Here is an 18541-nt window from a genome sequence, read left to right on the forward strand (position 1 = left end):
TGGGGGTACACAGGGATAAGGGTACACAGGGATGGATGGATGGGGGTACACAGGGATCAAGGTACACAGGGATGGATGGATGGGGGTACACAGGGATCGGGGTACACAGGGATGGTTGGAGGGATGGATGGGGTACACAGGGATCAGGGTACACAGGGATGGTTGGAGGGATGGATGGGGTACACAGGGATTGGGGTACACGGGGATGGTTGGAGGGATGGATGGGGTACACAGGGATTGGGGTACACGGGGATGGTTGGAGGGATGGATGGGGGTACACAGGGATCAGGGTACACAGGGATGGATGGATGGGGGTACACAGGGATCGGGGTACACAGGGATGGACACATACTGCCTCCTCGGACACTCACTCTCCTCACCCAGCCCCACAAGTTGCTTCCTGCTACATATCAGCCCCGCCCCCGTGACCCCACCCGCCGGGGAGGGACAGCCAGGACGTGGGTGCAGCCGCACAGACTGTGCAGGGGACACCCAGGAAGGTAAGGACACATCACGCTCTGCTCCCCCCAGCCCCTGCCATCAGCTACGCTCTGGGACCCTCTACACTACAGATGCCTGCAACCATTAGACCCCGCTCCCCTTCCAGAGCCAGGGAGAGCACCCAGGAGTCCTGGCTCCCAGCCCCCTACTCTAACCACTAGACCCAACTCCCCTCCCAGAGCTGGGGACACAACCCAGGAGTCCTGAGCCCTGTGGGTCATGTGGTGGGTCCCCAGTAGCGGAGAGGGGCTGGGGGGGGAGAGTCCATGGGGTGGTCATCCGGGGCAATGTGAGGAAGAGGGATGAGGAGCCAGATACTGGGCTAGGGGGGTCCATGGGGCTGAGCCGGGGCAGCAGGGAGGGGGCGGAGTGGGATACCAGGCTAGGAGGGTCCATGGAGCTGATCTGGGGCGGCAGCGAGTGGGCGGGATACCGGGCTAAGAGGGTCCATGGGGCTGATCCCCAGGGCGGGGGCCGCAAGCTGGCTGAGGGGGGCTGGGTTTGCGTGGGTCCCAGGCTGACAGGAAGGTGTAAGAACAGCTCGGGGAAGTGGCTGGGGTGTGAAAAGCAGTTGCGGAGAGCTATGCTAACCACTAGAGAACACTCCTCCCTGCCCCCACTGGGGCTAGAGAGAGACCCAGGCGTCCTGGTTTCCAGCCCCCCTCACTCCCTCTAGCTGCTAGGCCTCACTCCCGTCCCAGAGCCAGGGAGAGAACCCAGGAGTCCTGGCTTCCAGCCTCCCTCCCTCTAACCACTGGCCCCCACTCCCCTCCCAGAGCTGGGGATAGAACCCAGGAGTCCTGGCTCCCAGCCCCCACACTGCAGCAGTTTGACTCAGCGGGGCCCAGCTGGGATGCTGGGCTGGGGGGTGGGGAAGGGGCTATGACAGCAAAGGGGCAGGGGGTGTCCCCCGATGCCAGGGCTCATGCGCCCAGCTCGGGGTTCCTCTTGCAGGTCCGGTAGCCAGGACGCTGCCCGGTGGCCCGGCTCGCGGGAGATGCAGGCCTGCGGCGTGGGGAGCTGCCTCCTGGCCACGCTCAGCCTGGTGCTGCTCTGCGTGGCTCTGTCCACCGACTACTGGCTCGTGGCCTACGGCCCCGGGGGCACAGCCCACAGCGGGCTCTGGCAGAAGTGCGTGGCCGATGTGTGCGGGAGCCCAGACCGCATCACCGGTGAGGAGACGGCCGGGGCTGGGAGACGGCCGGGGCTGGGGTGTGGCGTGGGGGGCTGATTTTCCAGGGGCCTCTCACCCAGCGCTGGGATGCGGCCACCTCTGGGGTGTGGCGCGGGGGGTGTTTATATGGGATCCCAGGCCTGGCGCTGAGACATGGCCATCACTGGGGTCAGGAAGGGGGCTGGTTTTCCAGGGGCCCCTACCCAGCTCTGGGATGCGTCCCCCTCTGGGCTGGGGCGGGGGGGCTGGTTACAAAAGGACCCCTCACTGGGCGCTGAGTTGTGGCCCCTCTGGAATGGGGCTTGGGGGCTGGTTACACAGGGGCCCCTTGCCCAATCCTGGAGCGTACACAGACAGCTCTGCCGATGCCCCTCACTCCCGACCCGCAGCCCCCCGCGCTCCGCCCCCCTCGTTAACCCTTCGTGTCCCTGCCCCCCCACAGGGTATATACAAGCCACACGGGCCTTCCTGATCCTGGCCACGCTGGCCACCGCCGCGTCCGTCCTGTTCCTCCTGGTCTCCCTCACGTCCTGCATCCACAGCCCTGTGAGCACCTACCTCCTGGCTGCCATCACTGGCTTCGCCGCCGGTAGGGACTGGGCTCGGGGCCTGTCCCCTGGGGGAGGCGGGGGCTGGTCCGGCCACAGGGCGGGAGGGGGGTTGGCCCGGGGGTGGGGGCAGGGAATGGGGCACGGGACCTGTCCCCTCTAGGGGGTGCCAGCTCCCATCCGGCCTCAGGGTGGGGGACTGGCTGTCTCAGGGGGTCTGATCTGGCCCCACTGGGGGAAGGGGTGCTGTCTCAGGGGGTCCGATCTGGCCCCATGGGGGGGAGACCGGCCGGCTCGGGGGCTCTAACCCCTCCCCCCTCGCAGGCAGCTGCACCCTCATTGCCATGGGGGTGTTCAGCGGCGAATCGTGGCACAAGAACCCGGACAGGATGATCCAGCTGACCTTCGAATGGTCCTTCTACCTGGGCTGGGCCGCCCTACCGCTGCTGGGCCTGGGCGGTGAGCGCCGGGCCGGGGAGGGGGCGCTGTGGGGAGCGGGGTGCTAGGGGGCATGGTGGGAGGGGGCGCCCTGGGAAGCCAGGGCAGGGAGTCACGGCAGGGCAGGGTGCTGGGGGGAAAGGCCAGGGGATGGGGTGCTGTGGGGAGCGGGGCAGGAAGCCATGGGGGAGCAGGCGGCGGGGGAAACTGGGGTAGTGGGGGGCAGGGGTGCCGTGTTGGGGGGAGGAGGCTGGGGGGCTGCAGGGAGGGGATGCTGCGCAGGGCGAGGGGAGGAAATCGGGGGAGGGGGCGGCACTGTGAGGGCAGGGCGCTGTGGGGCAGGGGGTACTGGAGGGGGCTGGGGGGCTGTCTCCAATCTCCCCCATCTCCCCCCAGGTGCCTTCGCCCTTGTGGCCCACAAGCGCCACTCGGGGTACGAGAGTGTGTGACCGGAGACCCGGAGATATGGGGGACTGGATAGACCCCCCCAAAAGGCCGCTGCTGTCCCCTGCTGGAACGGAGCCGGCAGCCCTAGAGGGGAAAGGCCCCGTGCCCCAGTCCCTGCCCCAGCCAGTCCCCACCCGCTGCCGTGGGGCTGGAGGGCTCCCGTCCGTTGTTTTAGGGTCTGTTCTTCCTCGGGCCTTTTCCTGCTTTGAAATAAATTGTACCTCTGCATCCAAACCCCGTCTCCCCCCACTTACTGGCCCCAGAGCGGGGATCGGGCCGGGCGGGCCCCGGGGCTGATCGGGGGGCAGCCTGGAGCACGGGGGTTCCAGAATCTTGGGGTTACCATGGGAGTCAAGATGTGATTAGAGCCAGGGGAGGGGGAGCCTGGCTCTTTGGCTCTAACGATTAGGACAGACCCCGAGGGATACCTGTCCAGTGCCCAGCGGTGGGGAGTCCCGGGGGTTAACCCCCCACAATGCCCAGTGGCAGGGAGTCCCGGGGGTTAACCCCGCCAGTGCCCAGCGGCAGGGAGTCCTGGGGGTTAACCCCACCAATGCCCCGTGGTGGGCAGTCCTGGGGGTTAACCCCGCCAATGCCCCACGGTGAGCAGTTTTGGGGGTTAACCCCGCCAGTGCCCAGCGGCAGGGAGTCCTGGGGGTTAACCCCGCCAATGCCCAGCGGCGGGCAGTCCTGGGGGTTAACCCCGCCAATGGCCCGCGGTGGGCAGTCCTGGGGGTTAACCTCGCCAATGCCCCATGGCAGGGAGTCCTGGGGGTTAACCCCGCCAATGCCCAGCGGCGGGCAGTCCTGGGGGTTAACCCCACCAATGGCCCGCGGTGGGCAGTCCTGGGGGTTAACCCCGCCAATGCCCCATGGCAGGGAGTCCCGGGGGTTAACCCCGCCAATGACCAGGGGCAGAGAGTCCCGGGGGTTAACCCTACAGGTTTTTCAGCGTTTCTGTGCCTGGTCTCCCCTGTCTATGATGGGCTCCAAGCTGGGGGCGGCCGGGCTCTGTTTCTCCTGCGTGGCGACCGTCCTGCTGGCGGTATCCGCTGCCACCGAGTCCTGGCTCCGGCTCTGGGTCCTGGGCATCATCATTCACCGGGGTCTGTGGAGGGAGTGTCAGCTGGAGGCCTGCACCCCCCTCCAGGGCCAGCGAGGTAGGGACATCGGGTTAACCCTGCTCTTATCCAGTGGCAGGGAGTCCCACTGGTTAAACATGCTCTTATCCAGTGGCATGGAGTCCCACGGGTTAACCCAGCTCTTACTTAGTGGCAGGCCGTGACCCGGCTTAACCCTGCCAATTTAAGGCCCAGTGGTGGGGAGTCCCGCATGCTCCATCATCAGGGAGTAGCTGCATGGGGAAGCTGACTGAAGGAAGAGTGGGGGGCTCAGCTCTGCCCCCAAGGAGCAAGCCCTGGGTTCGGGGCGGGGCAGCTCCCCCTTTTCCTCCCCACTTTGCTGCTGTCAATGCCCCGTGCATGGAGTGTTGGGGCCATCCACATGGGGACAGGGCAGGGCATGGGGAATAGTCCTGGGGGCTGGGTCGAACCCGGACAGGTGCGGCGGGACCCCAGGGCAGGAGTTGGGGGGGGCCCCGGGGTGTACAGACGGGTGGGGGTGACAGGGCGAGCTCTCACTGACCCCCTCCATTTCTGCTCCCCCCCGCCCGCAGCATATGTGGGAATATCACGGGGCTGCCTGGTTCTGGCCGTCGTGGCCAGCTACCTCTCCGTGCTGTGTGGGGCCCTGGCGCTCGCCCCCCGCCCGGCCCCCAAGAGACTCGACTGGGCCCGGGGGGCTGCTGCTCTCTGCTTCCTCACAGGTAAGGGGAACCCCCCAAATCCCTCTCCTGCCCTCTGACCCCCAAACTGCCTCCCCCCTTCCCAGCCCTCCTGACCCCCAACATCTTGCTTTAAGATTAAACTCGATAAGTTTATGGAGGAGATGGTATGATGGGATAACATGGTTTTGGTAATTAAATATTCACGGTAAATAGGCCCAATGGCCCAATGGCCTGTGATGGGTTTTAGATGGGGTAAGATCCAAGTTACCTGGGAAAGAATTTTCTGGGAAAGAATTTTCTGTAGTATCTGGCTGATGAATCTTGCCCATATGCTCAGGGTTTAGCTGATCGCCATATTTGGGGTCGGGAAGGAATTTTCCTCCAGGGCAGATTGGAAAAGGCCCTGGAGGTTTTTCGCCTTCCTCTGTAGCATGGGGCACGGGTCACTTGCTGGAGGATTCTCTGCTCCTTGAGGTCTTTAAACTACAATTTGAGGACTTCAATAGCACAGATATAGGTGTGAGGTTTTTTTTGTAGGAGTGGTGGGTGAAATTCTGTGGCCTGCGTTGTGCAGGAGGTCAGACTAGATGATCATAATGGTCCCTTCTGACCTAAATATCTATGAATCTATGAATCTTTCTACCCCCCCACCCTCTGACCCCAACTCCTCCCCTGCCCCATCCCCTCTTTCCACACTCCTGATCCCCACCCTCCTGCCATCTGACCCCCCCCCCCCCAGTTTCTCCAGTTCCCCCCACCTTGACTTCCCACCCCCCAGTTCTCCCCAGCCCCACATCTTGTGTCTCGCAGGCACCTTGGCCGTGGTGGCTCTGGGCTGTTTCATGGGCGGATCGGCCGGGGAAGCTGGTGGCAGCTGGGCCTGGTCGCTGGCCGTGGGCTGGGCAGCGGTGCCCGCGGCCGGGGTGGCAGGTGAGCGCCCGGGGGCCCGGGGGGGCGAGGTTGTGGGGGGCACGGAGGAGAAGCGTCTTTCAGCCACGCTGACCCCCGCGATCTGTTCCAGGCACCTGCCACTGCCAGGCCCGGCGCAGGGAGCCACGCTGGCACAGCGGCCCGAGAGGATCGCCGGGCTCGGCGTGATGCCCCCCAAGGCGCTGGGTCCCCCCGTCTGGCCCCGCAAGCGGAGCTATTAAACCCCGTCTGCCGGCCAGAGGCGCCCCGCGGGACTCGGACCGATTCGGCGCCGCTGGCGGTGGGATGCAGCCACCTCTGGGGCGGGGCAGCTGGGGAACGGCCGCGTAGAACGGGCACGGGGGGGTCGATTGCCCGGCGCTGGGGTGAACCCGGGGGCAGCAAACGGACCCGGCTTGGCGGGGGGGCCGGGGGGGCAGGAACCCGGAGGGGGGAGGAGCAAACAGCCCGGACGCCTGGGTTCCCTCCCGAGGGGGCGGGGCTCCAGGGCTCAGGCAGGGTCCCGCCCCGTCAATCTTCAGCCGGGGGCGGCAGAGGCCCGCCCCTCGTGAGTGGCCGCTGGCGCCTGCGTCACGCCGCGCGGCCCGGCGCGTCACGAGGTCAGGCAGCCATTGAGCGGCCGGGGCCCATGCTGCACGCCGATTGGCCGGTGGGTTGAGGCCCGCCCACGGGGCACGGTGATTGGTTTTGTGAGAGGCTCTGCCCCCTTCGGGATTGGTCAGAAGTTTAAGGCCCGGTCTGGCCGCCCCGATTGGCTGTTTTCGAACCTGTAAACGTTCTGATTGGTCGGCTTCGCTCCATCCACCCAATGATAGCGCGGATTGGATTCTTTCTCCTGATTGGACTACCGCGCGGCCTGGCTGCGACTGGCTGAACGCCCCACATGCCGCGTTCCCATTGGCGGAGCCTGAGGTCGCGCCTCCGATTGGATCGCTGGGCTGCCTGCCCTTCAGCCTATTGGCCGGAGTTCTCCAGCCCCGCCCCGGCTCAGGACCCCGCGCCCTGATTGGCTCAGATCCCAAAAGGGGGCGTGGCCAGACGCGGAGCGGGGCAATGGCGGCGTTGCGGGCGCTGGTTGGGGTGAAGCGGGTCATAGACTATGCCGTGAAGGTGGGCGGGGCTCGGATGCCTGGGTCCCCGTCTCGGGGGTGGCACTCGGACGGCTGGGTCCCTGTCTCGGCCCCTGTCTCGGGCGGGGGGGCGCTCGGACGCCTGGGTCCCTGTCTCGGGCGGGGGGGCTCTGGGACGCCTGGGTCCCTGTCTCTTGCGGGGGCGCTCGAACGCCTGGGTCCCTGTCTCGGCCCCTGTCTCGTGCGGGGGAGGGGGGTCGCTCGGACGCCTGGGTCCCTGTCTCGGTCCCTGTCTCGGGCGGGGAGGGGGTGGGCGCTCGGACGCCTGGGTCCCTGTCTCGGCCACTGTCTCGGGCGGGGGGGGGGGGGGGGCGCTCGGACGCCTGGGTCCCTGTCTCGGCCCCTGTCTCGGGCGCTCGGACGCCTGGGTCCCTGTCTCGGCCCCTGTCTCGGGCGGGGAGGGTGGGGGCGCTCGGACGCCTGGGTCCCTGTCTGGGCCCCTGTCTCGGGCGGAGGGGGGGGGCGCTCGGACGCCTGGGTCCCTGTCTCGGGCCGGGGGGGGCGCTCGGACGCCTGGGTCCCTGTCTCAGGCGGGGAGGGGGGGGGCGCCCGGACGCCTGGGTCCCTCCCTCGGCCCCTGTCTCGGGGGCGGGGGCGCTCGGACGCCTGGGTCCGCGCGGTGACGCTCTGCCCCCCAGGTGCGGGTGCGGCCGGGCGGCGGGGTGGTGACGGATGGGGTGAAACACTCCATGAACCCCTTCTGCGAGATCGCGCTGGAGGAGGCCGTGCGGCTGCGGGAGCGGCGCCTGCTGCAGGAGATCGTGGTGGTCAGCTGCGGGCCCCCCCAATGTCAGGTACCCCCCCGCCCCCTCCCGGTGCTTCCTGCCCCCCCTGCCCCCCCGGTGCCAGGTACCCCCGCCCCCCCGATGCTTCCTGAGCCCCCCGTACCCCCCCGCCAGGTACCCCCCCAGTGCCTCCTGCCCTCCCAGTGCCAGGTTCCCCCCGCCCCCCCAGTGCTTCCTGACCCCCTGTCCGTCCCCCCAGTGCCAGGTACCCCCCTGCCCCCTCCCGGTGCTTCCTGACCCACTCCCGGCCCCCCCCGGTGCCAGGTACCCCCTGGCCCCCCAGTGCTTCCTGATCCCCTTCCAGCCGCTCCCCAGTGCTTTCAGACCCCCTACACCCCTCAGTGCCAGGTACCCCCCCCGTGCTTCCTGACCCCCCCCCGCTCCTATAGACCCCCCCATTCTTCTACAGTCTCCCCCTCCGGCCCCCCCAGTTCCAGGTACTGACCCCCTTATCCTATAGAACCCCCCCCACACACATCCTTTTACAGCCTCCCACTCCCAGTGCCAGGTACCAGCCCCCCTAGTGCCTTCTGAACCCTCCTCCACCTTCTCTGGGCAATGTACCCCCCCAGTGTCTCCTGACCCCCCTCCATCACTCCCAGTGCCAGGTACCCTCCTCTTCCCCCCCACCTGCCAAGTACTGGTCCACCTCTTGCTCTTCCTGACCCCCCAGTTCCAAGTACCAGCCCCCACCCCCTGCCCTACTACAGTCTCCCCCCTGCCCTCCCCCCTGATGCCAGGTACTGGCTCTCCCCCCACACCCACCGCATCAGCCCCATTTGCACAAGGACAGGCATTGACCAGCCAGAGGGGGCAGAGAGGCCAAGGGCTGGGCAGGCCCTGGGGAGACAGCCCCCGTTCTGGGGTCGGGGGTTACATTATGGGGACCATATGTTGGGTGGGTCAGGATCCAGGGGCTGCCTGGCCTCCCCCTGAATTCTAACTCCGCCCCCTTCAGGAGACCATCCGGACCGCGCTGGCCATGGGGGCTGACCGGGGGCTGCACGTGGAGATCCCAGCCCCCGAGTATGAGAGCCTCGGCCCCTTCCAGGTGGCCAAGATCCTGGCGGCGCTGGCCAAGAAAGAGGGGGTCAATCTGGTGCTACTGGGCAAGCAGGTGAGTTCCCTTCCCCCACTCAGCCCCATGGGTCCATCTACCCCAGTATCCCACCTCCTTAGTTGAAACAATAGTAAAGAATGAAATTGTCAGACACATAGAAGAACATAAATTGTTGTGCAAAAGTCAACATGGTTTCTGTAAAGGGAGATCAAGTCTTACTAATCTATTAGAGTTCTTTGGGGTGGGGGGGGGGGGTCAACAAACGTGGACAAGGGGGATCCAGTGGACATAGTGTACTTAGATTTCCAGAAAGCCTTTGACAAGGTCCCTCACCAAAGGCTCTTACGTAAATTCAAGTGTCATGGACTGAAGATAAAAAATCCATTGCAATCGACATACTACACTGGCGAGGGTAAGAGACTGTGCCACACACACTCAAAGAAACTGAGGGACCACCTGATCAGCATCCGGTACAGCAGACAGGAGAAGATCAAGAAGGAGCTCTCAAAACTGGAGTGTCTCATACAAAACCAACCTTCCACACACACTTCCACAAGGCTGGACTTTACAAAAATGAGACAAGCCATTTACAACACAGATGTCACTTCTCTACAGGGGAAAAAGGACAGTAAACTATCTAAACTCCTACATGCCACAGGGGGCTACAACAGTGGTACCCTCAACTCATTTAACAATACTGTTAATCTGTCCAATCACACGCTTAGCCCGGCAGAAGAGTCTGTCCTATCTCAGGGACTCTCTCTCTGCCCCACTACCCCCACGAACATGATACAGTTCTGCGGTGATCTGGAAGCCTACTTTCATCGTCTCCGACTTAAGGAATATTTTCAACAGTGCACTGACCCACAGGAACCCTCCTACCAGCACTACAAGAAGAAGAATTCTGCGTGGACTCCTCCTGACGGTTGAAATGACAGATTGGACTTCTACATAGAGTGCTTCCGCCGATGTGCACAGGCTGAAATTGTGAATAAACGGCATCACTTGCCCCATAACCTCAGCCGTACAGAACGCAATGCCATCTACAGCCTCAGAAACAACTCTGACATTATAATCAAAGGAGGTGCTGTCGTATAATGAACAGGTCGGACTAGGAACAGGAGGCTGCCAGGCAACTCTCCCACACCACATTCCACAGGCCACTATCCTCTGACCCCACTGAGGGTTACCAAAAGAAACTACACCGTCTGCTCAAGAAACTCCCTGCTATAGCACAGAAACAAATCTACATGGACACACCCCTAGAGCCCCGACCAGGGGTATTCTATCTGCTACCCAAGATCCATAAACCTGGAAACCCTGGACGCCCCATCATTTCAGGCATCGGCACTCTTACAGCAGGATTGTCTGGCTATGTAGACTCCCTCCTCAAACCCTATTATACCAGCACTCCCAGCTATCTTCGAGTCACCCTCAACTTCCTGAAGAAACTACAATGCGTTGGCTGTAAAGGGTCCTGTGGCACCTTATAGACTAACAGACGTATTGGAGCATAAGCTTTCGTGGGTGAATCCCCACTTCGTCAGATGCATGTCATTGCATCGGTGACCTTTCTGAAAACACCGTCCTGGCCACCATGGATGTAGAAGCTCTTTATATCAATATTCCACATGAGGATGGACTACAAGCTGTCAAGAATAGTATCCCTGATGAGGCCACAGCACACCTGGTGGCTGAGCTTTGTGACTTTGTCCGCACCCACAACCATTTCAGATTTGGGGACAACTTGTACCTTCAAGTCAGCGGCACTGCTGTGAGTACCCACATGGCCCCACAGGATGCCAACATTTTTATGGCTGACCTAGAACAACGCTTCCTCAGCTCTTGTCCCCTCCTTTACTCGCGCTACATTGATGACATCTTCATCATATGGACCCACAGGAAGGAGGCCCTTGAAGATTTCCACCTGGATTTCAACAGTTTCCACCCCACCATCAACCTCAGCCTGGACCAGTCCACACAAGAGATCCACTTCCTGGACACTACAGTGCAAATAAGGGATGGTCACATAAACACCACTCTATACCGGAAAACTCCTTCCCACTATACTTACCTACATGCCTCCAGCTTCCATCCAGGACACATCACATGATCCATTGTGTACAGCCGAGCCCTAAGATACAACCGAATTGTCTCCAATCCCTCAGACAGAAACCAACACCTACGAGATCTTTATCGAGCATTCATAAAACTACAACACCCACCTGGAGAAGTGAGGAAACAGACTGACAGAGCAAGATGGGTATCTAGAAATCACCTACTACAGGACAGGCCCAACAAGAAAAATAACAGAACTCCACTGGCCAGCACGTACAACCCCCAGCTAAAACCTCTCCAACGCATCATCAACGATCTACAACCTATCCTGGAAAACGATCCCTCGCTCTCCCAGACCTTGGGAGACAGGCCAGTCCCTGCTTACAGACAGCCCACCAACCTGAAGCAAATACTCACCAGCAACTACACACCACAGAAACACCAACCCAGGAACCAATCCTTGTAGCAAACCTCGTTGCCTACTCTGTCCCCATCTCTACTCTGGCAACACCATCAGAGGGCCCAACCACATCAGCCACGCCATCAGAGGCTCATTCACCTGCACATCTACCAATGTGATCTATGCCATCCTGTGCCAGCAATGCCCCTCTGCCATGTACATCAGCCAAACCGGACAGTCCCTACGTAAAAGAATAAATGGACACAAATCAGACATCGGGAATGGTAACATGCAAAAGCCGGTAGGAGAACACTTCAGTCTTCCTGGACATTCGTTAACAGATTTGAAAGTAACTCTATTTGAACAAAAAAACGTCAGAAACAGAGTTCAAAGAGAAACAGCAGAACTAAAAATCATTTGCAAACTTAACACCATTAATTTGGGCTTGATTAGGGGCTGGGAGTGGCTGACTTATTACAAAAGCAGCTTTGCGTCTCCTGGAATCGACACCTCATCTATTACTGGGAGTGGACGACATCCACCCGGATCGAATTGGCCCTGTCAGCACTGGTTCTCCACTTGTGAGGTAACTCCCTTCCCTTCATGTGTCGTTACATTTATGTCGGCATCTGTAATTTTCCCTCCATGCATCTGAAGAAGTGGGGTTTTTACCCACAAAAGCTTATGCTCAAATAAATCTGTTAGTCTTTAAGGTGCCACCAGACTCCTTGTTGTTTTTGTGGATACAGACTAACACGGCTACCCCCTGATACATGAGATAAGAGGGAAGATCCTTTCATGGATTGAGAACTGGTTAAAAGACAGGGAACAAAGGGTAGGAATAAATGGTAAATTTTCAGAATGGAGAGGGGTAACTAGTGGTGTTCCCCAAGGGTCAGTCCTAGGACCAATCCTATTCAATTTATTCATAAATGATCTGGAGAAAGGGGTAAACAATGAGGTGGCAAAGTTTGCAGATGATACTAAACTGCTCAAGATAGTTAAGACCAAAGCAGACTGTGAAGAACTTCAAAAAGATCTCACCAAATTAAGTGATTGGGCAACAAAATGGCAAATGAAATTTAATGTGGATAAATGTAAAGTAATGCACATTGGGAAAAATAACCCCAACTACACATACAATATGAAGGGGGCTAATTTAGCTACAACTAATCAGGAGAACGATCTTGGAGTCATGATGGATAGTTCTCTGAAGATGCACACACAGTATGCAGCAGCTGTCAAAAAAGCAAACAGGATGTTAGGAATCATTAAAAAGGGATAGAGGAGAAGACGGAGAATATCTTATGGCCCTTCTATAGATCCATGGTACAGCCACATCTTGAGTACTGCGTGCAGATGTGGTCTCCTCATCTCAATGATGATATACTGGCATTAGAAAAGGTTCAGAGAAGGGCAACTAAAATGATTAGGGGTTTGGAACAGTCCCCATATGAGGAGAGATTAAAGAGGCTAGGACTTTTCAGTTTGGAAAAGAGGAGACTAAGGGGGGACATGATAGAGGTCTATAAAATCATGAGTGGTGTGGAGAAAGTGAATAAGGAAAGGTTATTTACTTGTTCCCAGAATATAAGAACTAGGGGCCACCAAATGAAATAAATGGGCAGCAGATTTGAAACAAATAAAAGGAAGTTCTTCTTCACACAGCGCAGTCAACCTGTGGAACTCCTTGCCTTAGGAGGTTGTGAAGGCTAGGACTATAAGAGGGTTTAAAAGAGAACTGGATAAATTCATGGAGGCTAAGTCCATTAATGGCTATTTGCCAGGATGGGTAAGGAATGGTGGCCCTAGCCTGTTTGTCAGAGGGTGGAGATGGATGGCAGGGGAGAGATCACTTGATCATTACCTGTTAGGTTCACTCCGGGGCACCTGGCATTGGCCACTGTTGGTAGAGAGGACACTGGGCTGGATGGACCTTTGGTCTGACCCAGTATGGCCATTCTTATGTTATGTTCTCCCCGCTCAGCCCCATGGGCCCATCTACCCCAGTATCCTGCCTCCTCCCTGCTCAGTCCCATGGGGCCATCCACCCTGGTATCTCGCCTGCTGTGCCATCCTGGCTTGTGACAGTGCTGCCTGCAGTGGTGGGAAGGGGCCCAAGGAGCCCGTCCAGGGTGTGACTCTTTTTCTCCTTCCCAGGCCATCGACGACGACTGCAACCAGACAGGGCAGATGACGGCTGCGCTGCTGGACTGGCCCCAGGTGCCTGCCCCCATGGAGGGAGGGGGGACAGTGTCCCAGCAGCAGGGGGCTCTGGAAGCTGGTGTGGGGGCTCTTGGCAGCAGGGGGCTCTGGAAGCTGCGGGGGGGCGGGTCCCGGCAGCAGGGGGCTCTGGAAGCTGCGGGGGGGCGGGTCCCGGCAGTGTAGGATAGTAAGGGCTGGGGGCGAAGGATCCTGGGCCTGTGGGGGCGAGCGGGGGGGGGGGGGTCCTGGGTGGGGGGCGCTAACACCCACCTCCTCCCTGTGCCCTGCAGGGGACCTTCGCCTCTGCGCTGACGCTGGAGGGGGAGCTGCTGACGGTGGAGCGGGAGGTGGACGGGGGGCTGGAGAACATCCGGCTCAGGCTGCCGGCCGTGGTGACGGCCGACCTGCGCCTCAACGAGCCCCGTTACGCCACCCTGCCCAACATCATGGTGAGGGGAGGCCACTTCTGGGGTGGGACGGGGGGCTGTTTATGCAGGGACCCTTCCCCTGGCACGGAGATGCAGCCACTTCTGGGGTGCAATAGCCAGGTAACTGTGACAGGATCCCCGGGGTGCAACCTGGAAATAGCTTTCGGCTGACCCCCTTTCACTCTCCGGCCTGGGCTCTCTCTCAATGCTTCGCTAGTGACAAGCCCCAAACCCCTCCGGGCCCTGGCGCCCCCCACCCAGCTAGGTCGCGGGAATGCTCCCAGAACCGCTCACCCAGGGCAAGGCCCCGCCTGGCCCCCCACAGCTGTACCCTCCCACCCTGCGTAGCCACCTGGCCCGTGTAAGTTCGTTACCCAACCGGCCCCTCCCTCGATGTGGCGAGGACATGCACCAGCCTTTGCAAAGCGAGCTGCAGGTTCCCGAGCGCCCCGTTTGAGGGACGAACCCCCGAGAGCTGGATGGTACGGGACTGTAAGTGCTCACCATCAAAGGGCAGAGAGCAAAGAAACGGGAAGCTAAAGGCCCAATGTCCATCTGACACCGTCTCACCCTGGGCAGAGTTGAGATCTGCCACTTTCTCACCCCGCTGCACGTTCCCGGCCGTAACGCGCCGGTTTCCCTCCGAGACCAGGGCCAGGCTCCTTGGTGGAAGTTGTCTCTTCCCTGCGCCCTGGGTGCTGCCAACGTTGGCGGGGAGGAGAAAGGCCGAGGCAAGGTGCCACCGTCCACTGTTGTGTCCCCTCAGTCCGTGTGCCCAGCAGACACAGGCCCAGATGCGGCCTGAGCGGTCCCCCGGTGGGGTCGCGTCCACCTGAGCCATGGGGTGGGTCCGTCCCCATTGAGCTAAATCCCTTGACTGCAGCTCCCCGGCTGAGCAGGGGTCGGTGAGCGGCCTCCTGGGTGGGGGTCCCGTGTGTGTCACCAGCGTATTTCACGCAGTAAAATCCCATAACCCCCCTACCCTGGGGGTTGGAGGGGGGCGTTTGGACAGAATAGCAGGTTTCAGCAGGTCGGACAATACCGTACCCGGCCCGCTCCCTGTGGAACATCCCAGCCACGCTTGAGCGGTGAATACGGGGGTCAGCAGGGGGCATGTCACCAGGGCAGCCACATGACACCAGACCACAATATCGGAGTTTGCTGTGCGGGAAATGTCAGGAACTGGATCCTGATGGGACTCCTGGGTTCTATCCCTGGCTCTGGGAGGGGAGTGGGGGGCAGCTGGGAGCCAGGACTGCTGGGTTCTGTCCCCAGCCGTGGAGGGGGGTGGGGGGGGGGGTGGGATCTAGTGGCTAGAGCAGGGGGGCTGGGAGCCAGGACTCCTGGGTTCCACGCCTGGCTCTCTCCCCAGAAAGCCAAGAAGAAGAAGATCGAGGTGCTGAAGGCGTCGGACCTGGGGGTCGATCTCTCCTCCCGGGTGGCCATGCAGCGTGTGGAAGAGCCGCCCCAGCGCCAGGCCGGCGTCAAGGTGGAGACCGTGGACGACCTCGTGGGCAAGCTGAAGGAGGGGGGCCTGATCTGAGCCCCCGGCCGGTGAGTGCAGCCCCTTCCCCGGCAGGGCTGGGCGCGTTCTCCCCTTGCAGATACCGACAGTCCTGGGGAGAGAACCCAGGAGTCCTGGCTCTCTGCCCCACCCCCCGCTCTAACTACTAGACCCCACTCCACTTCCGGAGCTGAGAGATCATCCCAGGAGTCTGGGCTCTCAGCCCACCCCTGCTCTAACCACAAGAGCCCACTCCCCTCCTAGAGCCAGGGGTAGAACCCAGGAGTCCTGGCCCCTCCCTTCCCTCCCCCCCCCCCCACCCCCCCGCCCCTGGAGTCGTTCCCCCAACTCTGGCACTGATCTCTCTGTTTCTCTTCCAGCCCCTCCTGGAGCCACTGCACCCGGCTCTCCTGCTGCTGTGACGGGCGGTGCCTTGGGGGTCCCCATCCCCGCGACCTGGCACTGCCCCCCATGATTGTAACCGTGCTGCCTTCCGGCCCTGCCGGCTGTCCCCCGAGCCGCTGCTCCGTCAGCCCTGTGCTCGGGAACCATAAACCCCCCTGGGTCTTCGGAGAGTCGCTGTCCGTCTGTCCTGCATCCACCCCCCTCTTCTGCCCCAGCCGTGCCTGGGGAGGGGCCTTGGCTTTGGGGTCCCCCCAGGCCCAGAGGGGGGACTGAGGGTGGGTTTTGTGGAATAAAGGTGGGGTGTAAGGGACTGGGGGTGGGATTATGGGCAATTATGGGGGTGGGGTTTATTGTAGAATGGGCGTGGCTTGGGAAGACAAGGTCAGGCTGCAGGGGGAAGAGGTGCAGATTATGGGGGGGAGTGGTAGGGGTGGGGCTTATTGGAGGATTGGGGGTGGGATGCCTGGGGGTGGGGCTTATTGGAGGAATGATGCCCAGGAGCTGGTGCAGGCCCCCCAGGGAGGCACGGACGGGGGCCCCTCACCAGAGCTGGGAACAATCCCTGGGTGGTTTGGCCAGGTGCCTCCTCCCCTCGCTCGCAACCCAGGATCTGGGGCCATTGGAGGAAAAGCAAAGGAGGCGGATCTTGCTGTTCCCCTGTGGAACTCCCTGCCACTGTGAATGTTCATCCTCCTGCAGGGCTCCACGTGCTGGGCGTAGCAGAGCCCCTGGGGGCGGCAGCCCGGCTCCCACCTCTTCCTCTGCCACAGTTGGCCCAGGTCAGTGCCCATCCTGCATGAGATGGGCCTCAGCTCACCCCGGCTCCGGGGCCCTGCCTGCTGCAGCCAGCTCCGGGCTGAATTCGTGGGGGGGGGGAGAGCACTTTAAAAATGGGTCCATCAAATCAGTGCTCAGGAGGGGAGGATCCCCCCAAATCCAGTGTGAAAAGGGGGGTTGCAGAGTGTCCTGGCAAGCAGGGGCTGGCCTGGGGGGGGTCCCCAGGGGGCCATGGGGGGAGCCCTGCAGGGCAAAGGAGGGGGGGAAGAGGTTTTGGCTGAACTCAGTGCTAGGGCAGGGGGGTGAACGGCTGCCATGGCCCCTTGAACGGGCCCCCTGCTGGGGGGGGGGGGCTGAGTCCATCTGCTTCCAAGCCGAAGAGGCTGATCACCCCCCCCACACGCACACAGGTTTCCCTGCCCTGCATGTGGCTGCTGGGGGGGCTCGGGTGAGCTTGGCTGACGCACGGATGCAGCCACCTCTGGGCTGGAGCAGCCACATACAACGCTGCGGGGACGGCTTGCCCAGCGCTGAGCTGCTGCGGGGGGGGGCAGCTGGGGAGCGGGGCAGAGAGATGCTGCTGGTTGCTAATTACAGCAGCTGCCGCCTGCGCCGGTGGGGGCTGGTCCCCCCCGACAGAGGAACAACGCCCCCCCCCCGAACCTATTGCTAGAAAGGGCTCGACCCCTCCCCAGCAGCCTCCTTCCGCCCTCCCAGCCCCCCCGCCTATGCCCGGCCCTCTGCCCCACCCGTCCCCGGCCCCCCCGCCCGTGCTCCGCTCCCTGCCCCTCCCACTGCCCAGCCTCTCCCAACCCCCCGTTCCCCGCACCCTGTCCCCCCCGCATCCTGCCCCTCCCACTGCCCAGCCTCTCCCAACCCCCCGTGCCCCGCTCCCTGCCCTCCGACCCCCCGCCCCTCCCGCCCCCCGCCTCTGTTCCGCACCCTGCCCCTCCCACTGCCCAGCCTCTCCCAACCCCCCGTGCCCCGCATCCTGCCCCTCCCACTGCCCAGCCTCTCCCAACCCCCCGTGCCCCGCACCCTGTCCCCCCCGCATCCTGCCCCTCCCACTGCCCAGCCTCTCCCAACCCCCCGTGCCCCGCACCCTGTCCCCTCCCACTGCCCAGCCTCTCCCAACCCCCCGTGCCCCGCACCCTGTCCCCCCCCGCAACCTGCCTCTCCCACTGCCCAGCCTCTCCCAACCCCCCGTGCCCTGCACCCTGTCCCCCCCCGCAACCTGCCTCTCCCAACCCCCCGTTCCCCGCACCCTGTCCCCCTCCGCACCCTGCCCCTCCCACTGCCCAGCCTCTCCCAACCCCCCGTGCCCCGCACCCTGTCCCCTCCCACTGCCCAGCCTCTCCCAACCCCCCGTGCCCCGCACCCTGTCCCCCCCCGCAACCTGCCCCTCCCACTGCCCAGCCTCTCCCAACCCCCCGTGCCCCGCACCCTGTCCCCTCCCACTGCCCAGCCTCTCCCAACCCCCCGTGCCCCGCACCCTGTCCCCCCCCGCAACCTGCCTCTCCCAACCCCCCGTTCCCCGCACCCTGTCCCCCCCCGCAACCTGCCTCTCCCAACCCCCCGTTCCCCGCACCCTGTCCCCCTCCGCACCCTGCCCCTCCCACTGCCCAGCCTCTCCCGCCCCTGCCTCTGCTCCGCACCCTCCCCCCCGCTCCCTGCCTCTCCCAACCCCCCCCATGCTCCTCACCCTGTCGTCCCCCCCGCCCCTCCCACCCCGCCGGCTTAACCGGTTCCCCGCCTGCAGCGCCGGGAGAGCTGAGCCTTTGTCCGCCCCCCCCCAGGTGTTTGTGTCTCGGCCCCACTGCCCCTCCCCGCGCCCGGCCAGGTCCCCCCCCCGCCCCTGTCATGGCTGGCGCCGCCCGGCTCCTGCTGCTGCTGGGTGAGTGTGGGGGGGGGGCCCGAGCTAAGGAGGGTCCTGCGGGGTGAGGGGTGAATGGGGGCCTGGCCCCT

The 18541-nt window shown here is 62.5% G+C and overlaps 2 protein-coding genes across 5 annotated transcripts; both read left to right on the plus strand.

Moving 5' to 3' along the window:
* Positions 1 to 358: 358 nt before the first annotated feature.
* On the plus strand, positions 359 to 3330 carry LOC144279660 (protein NKG7-like). 2 transcript variants are annotated; one of them, XM_077841245.1, is made up of 5 exons: positions 359 to 500; positions 1456 to 1673; positions 2118 to 2264; positions 2548 to 2682; positions 3058 to 3330. In XM_077841245.1, the coding sequence occupies exons 2-5, from the start codon at positions 1499 to 1501 to the stop codon at positions 3108 to 3110; spliced, it is 510 nt and encodes a 169-aa protein (XP_077697371.1). In that variant the 5' UTR covers positions 359 to 500; positions 1456 to 1498; the 3' UTR covers positions 3111 to 3330. The 2 variants fall into 2 exon arrangements, with proteins under 2 accessions (XP_077697371.1, XP_077697370.1); XM_077841244.1 differs by lacking the exon at positions 359 to 500 and having other exon boundaries at positions 1407 to 1673.
* Positions 3331 to 6838: 3508 nt separating this feature from the next.
* Positions 6839 to 15969, plus strand: ETFB (electron transfer flavoprotein subunit beta). 3 transcript variants are annotated; one of them, XM_077841298.1, is made up of 7 exons: positions 6839 to 6934; positions 7593 to 7748; positions 8698 to 8856; positions 13418 to 13480; positions 13753 to 13911; positions 15263 to 15444; positions 15775 to 15969. In XM_077841298.1, the coding sequence occupies exons 1-6, from the start codon at positions 6878 to 6880 to the stop codon at positions 15431 to 15433; spliced, it is 765 nt and encodes a 254-aa protein (XP_077697424.1). In that variant the 5' UTR covers positions 6839 to 6877; the 3' UTR covers positions 15434 to 15444; positions 15775 to 15969. The 3 variants fall into 3 exon arrangements, with proteins under 3 accessions (XP_077697424.1, XP_077697426.1, XP_077697425.1); XM_077841300.1 differs by lacking the exon at positions 6839 to 6934 and adding an exon at positions 11711 to 11843 and having other exon boundaries at positions 7611 to 7748; XM_077841299.1 differs by lacking the exons at positions 6839 to 6934; positions 7593 to 7748; positions 8698 to 8856 and adding an exon at positions 9045 to 11843.
* The last annotated feature ends 2572 nt before the right edge of the window (positions 15970 to 18541 follow it).

This window comes from Eretmochelys imbricata, chromosome 24, assembly GCF_965152235.1.
Source record: "Eretmochelys imbricata isolate rEreImb1 chromosome 24, rEreImb1.hap1, whole genome shotgun sequence".
In the NCBI taxonomy this organism is placed as follows: domain Eukaryota; kingdom Metazoa; phylum Chordata; order Testudines; family Cheloniidae; genus Eretmochelys; species Eretmochelys imbricata.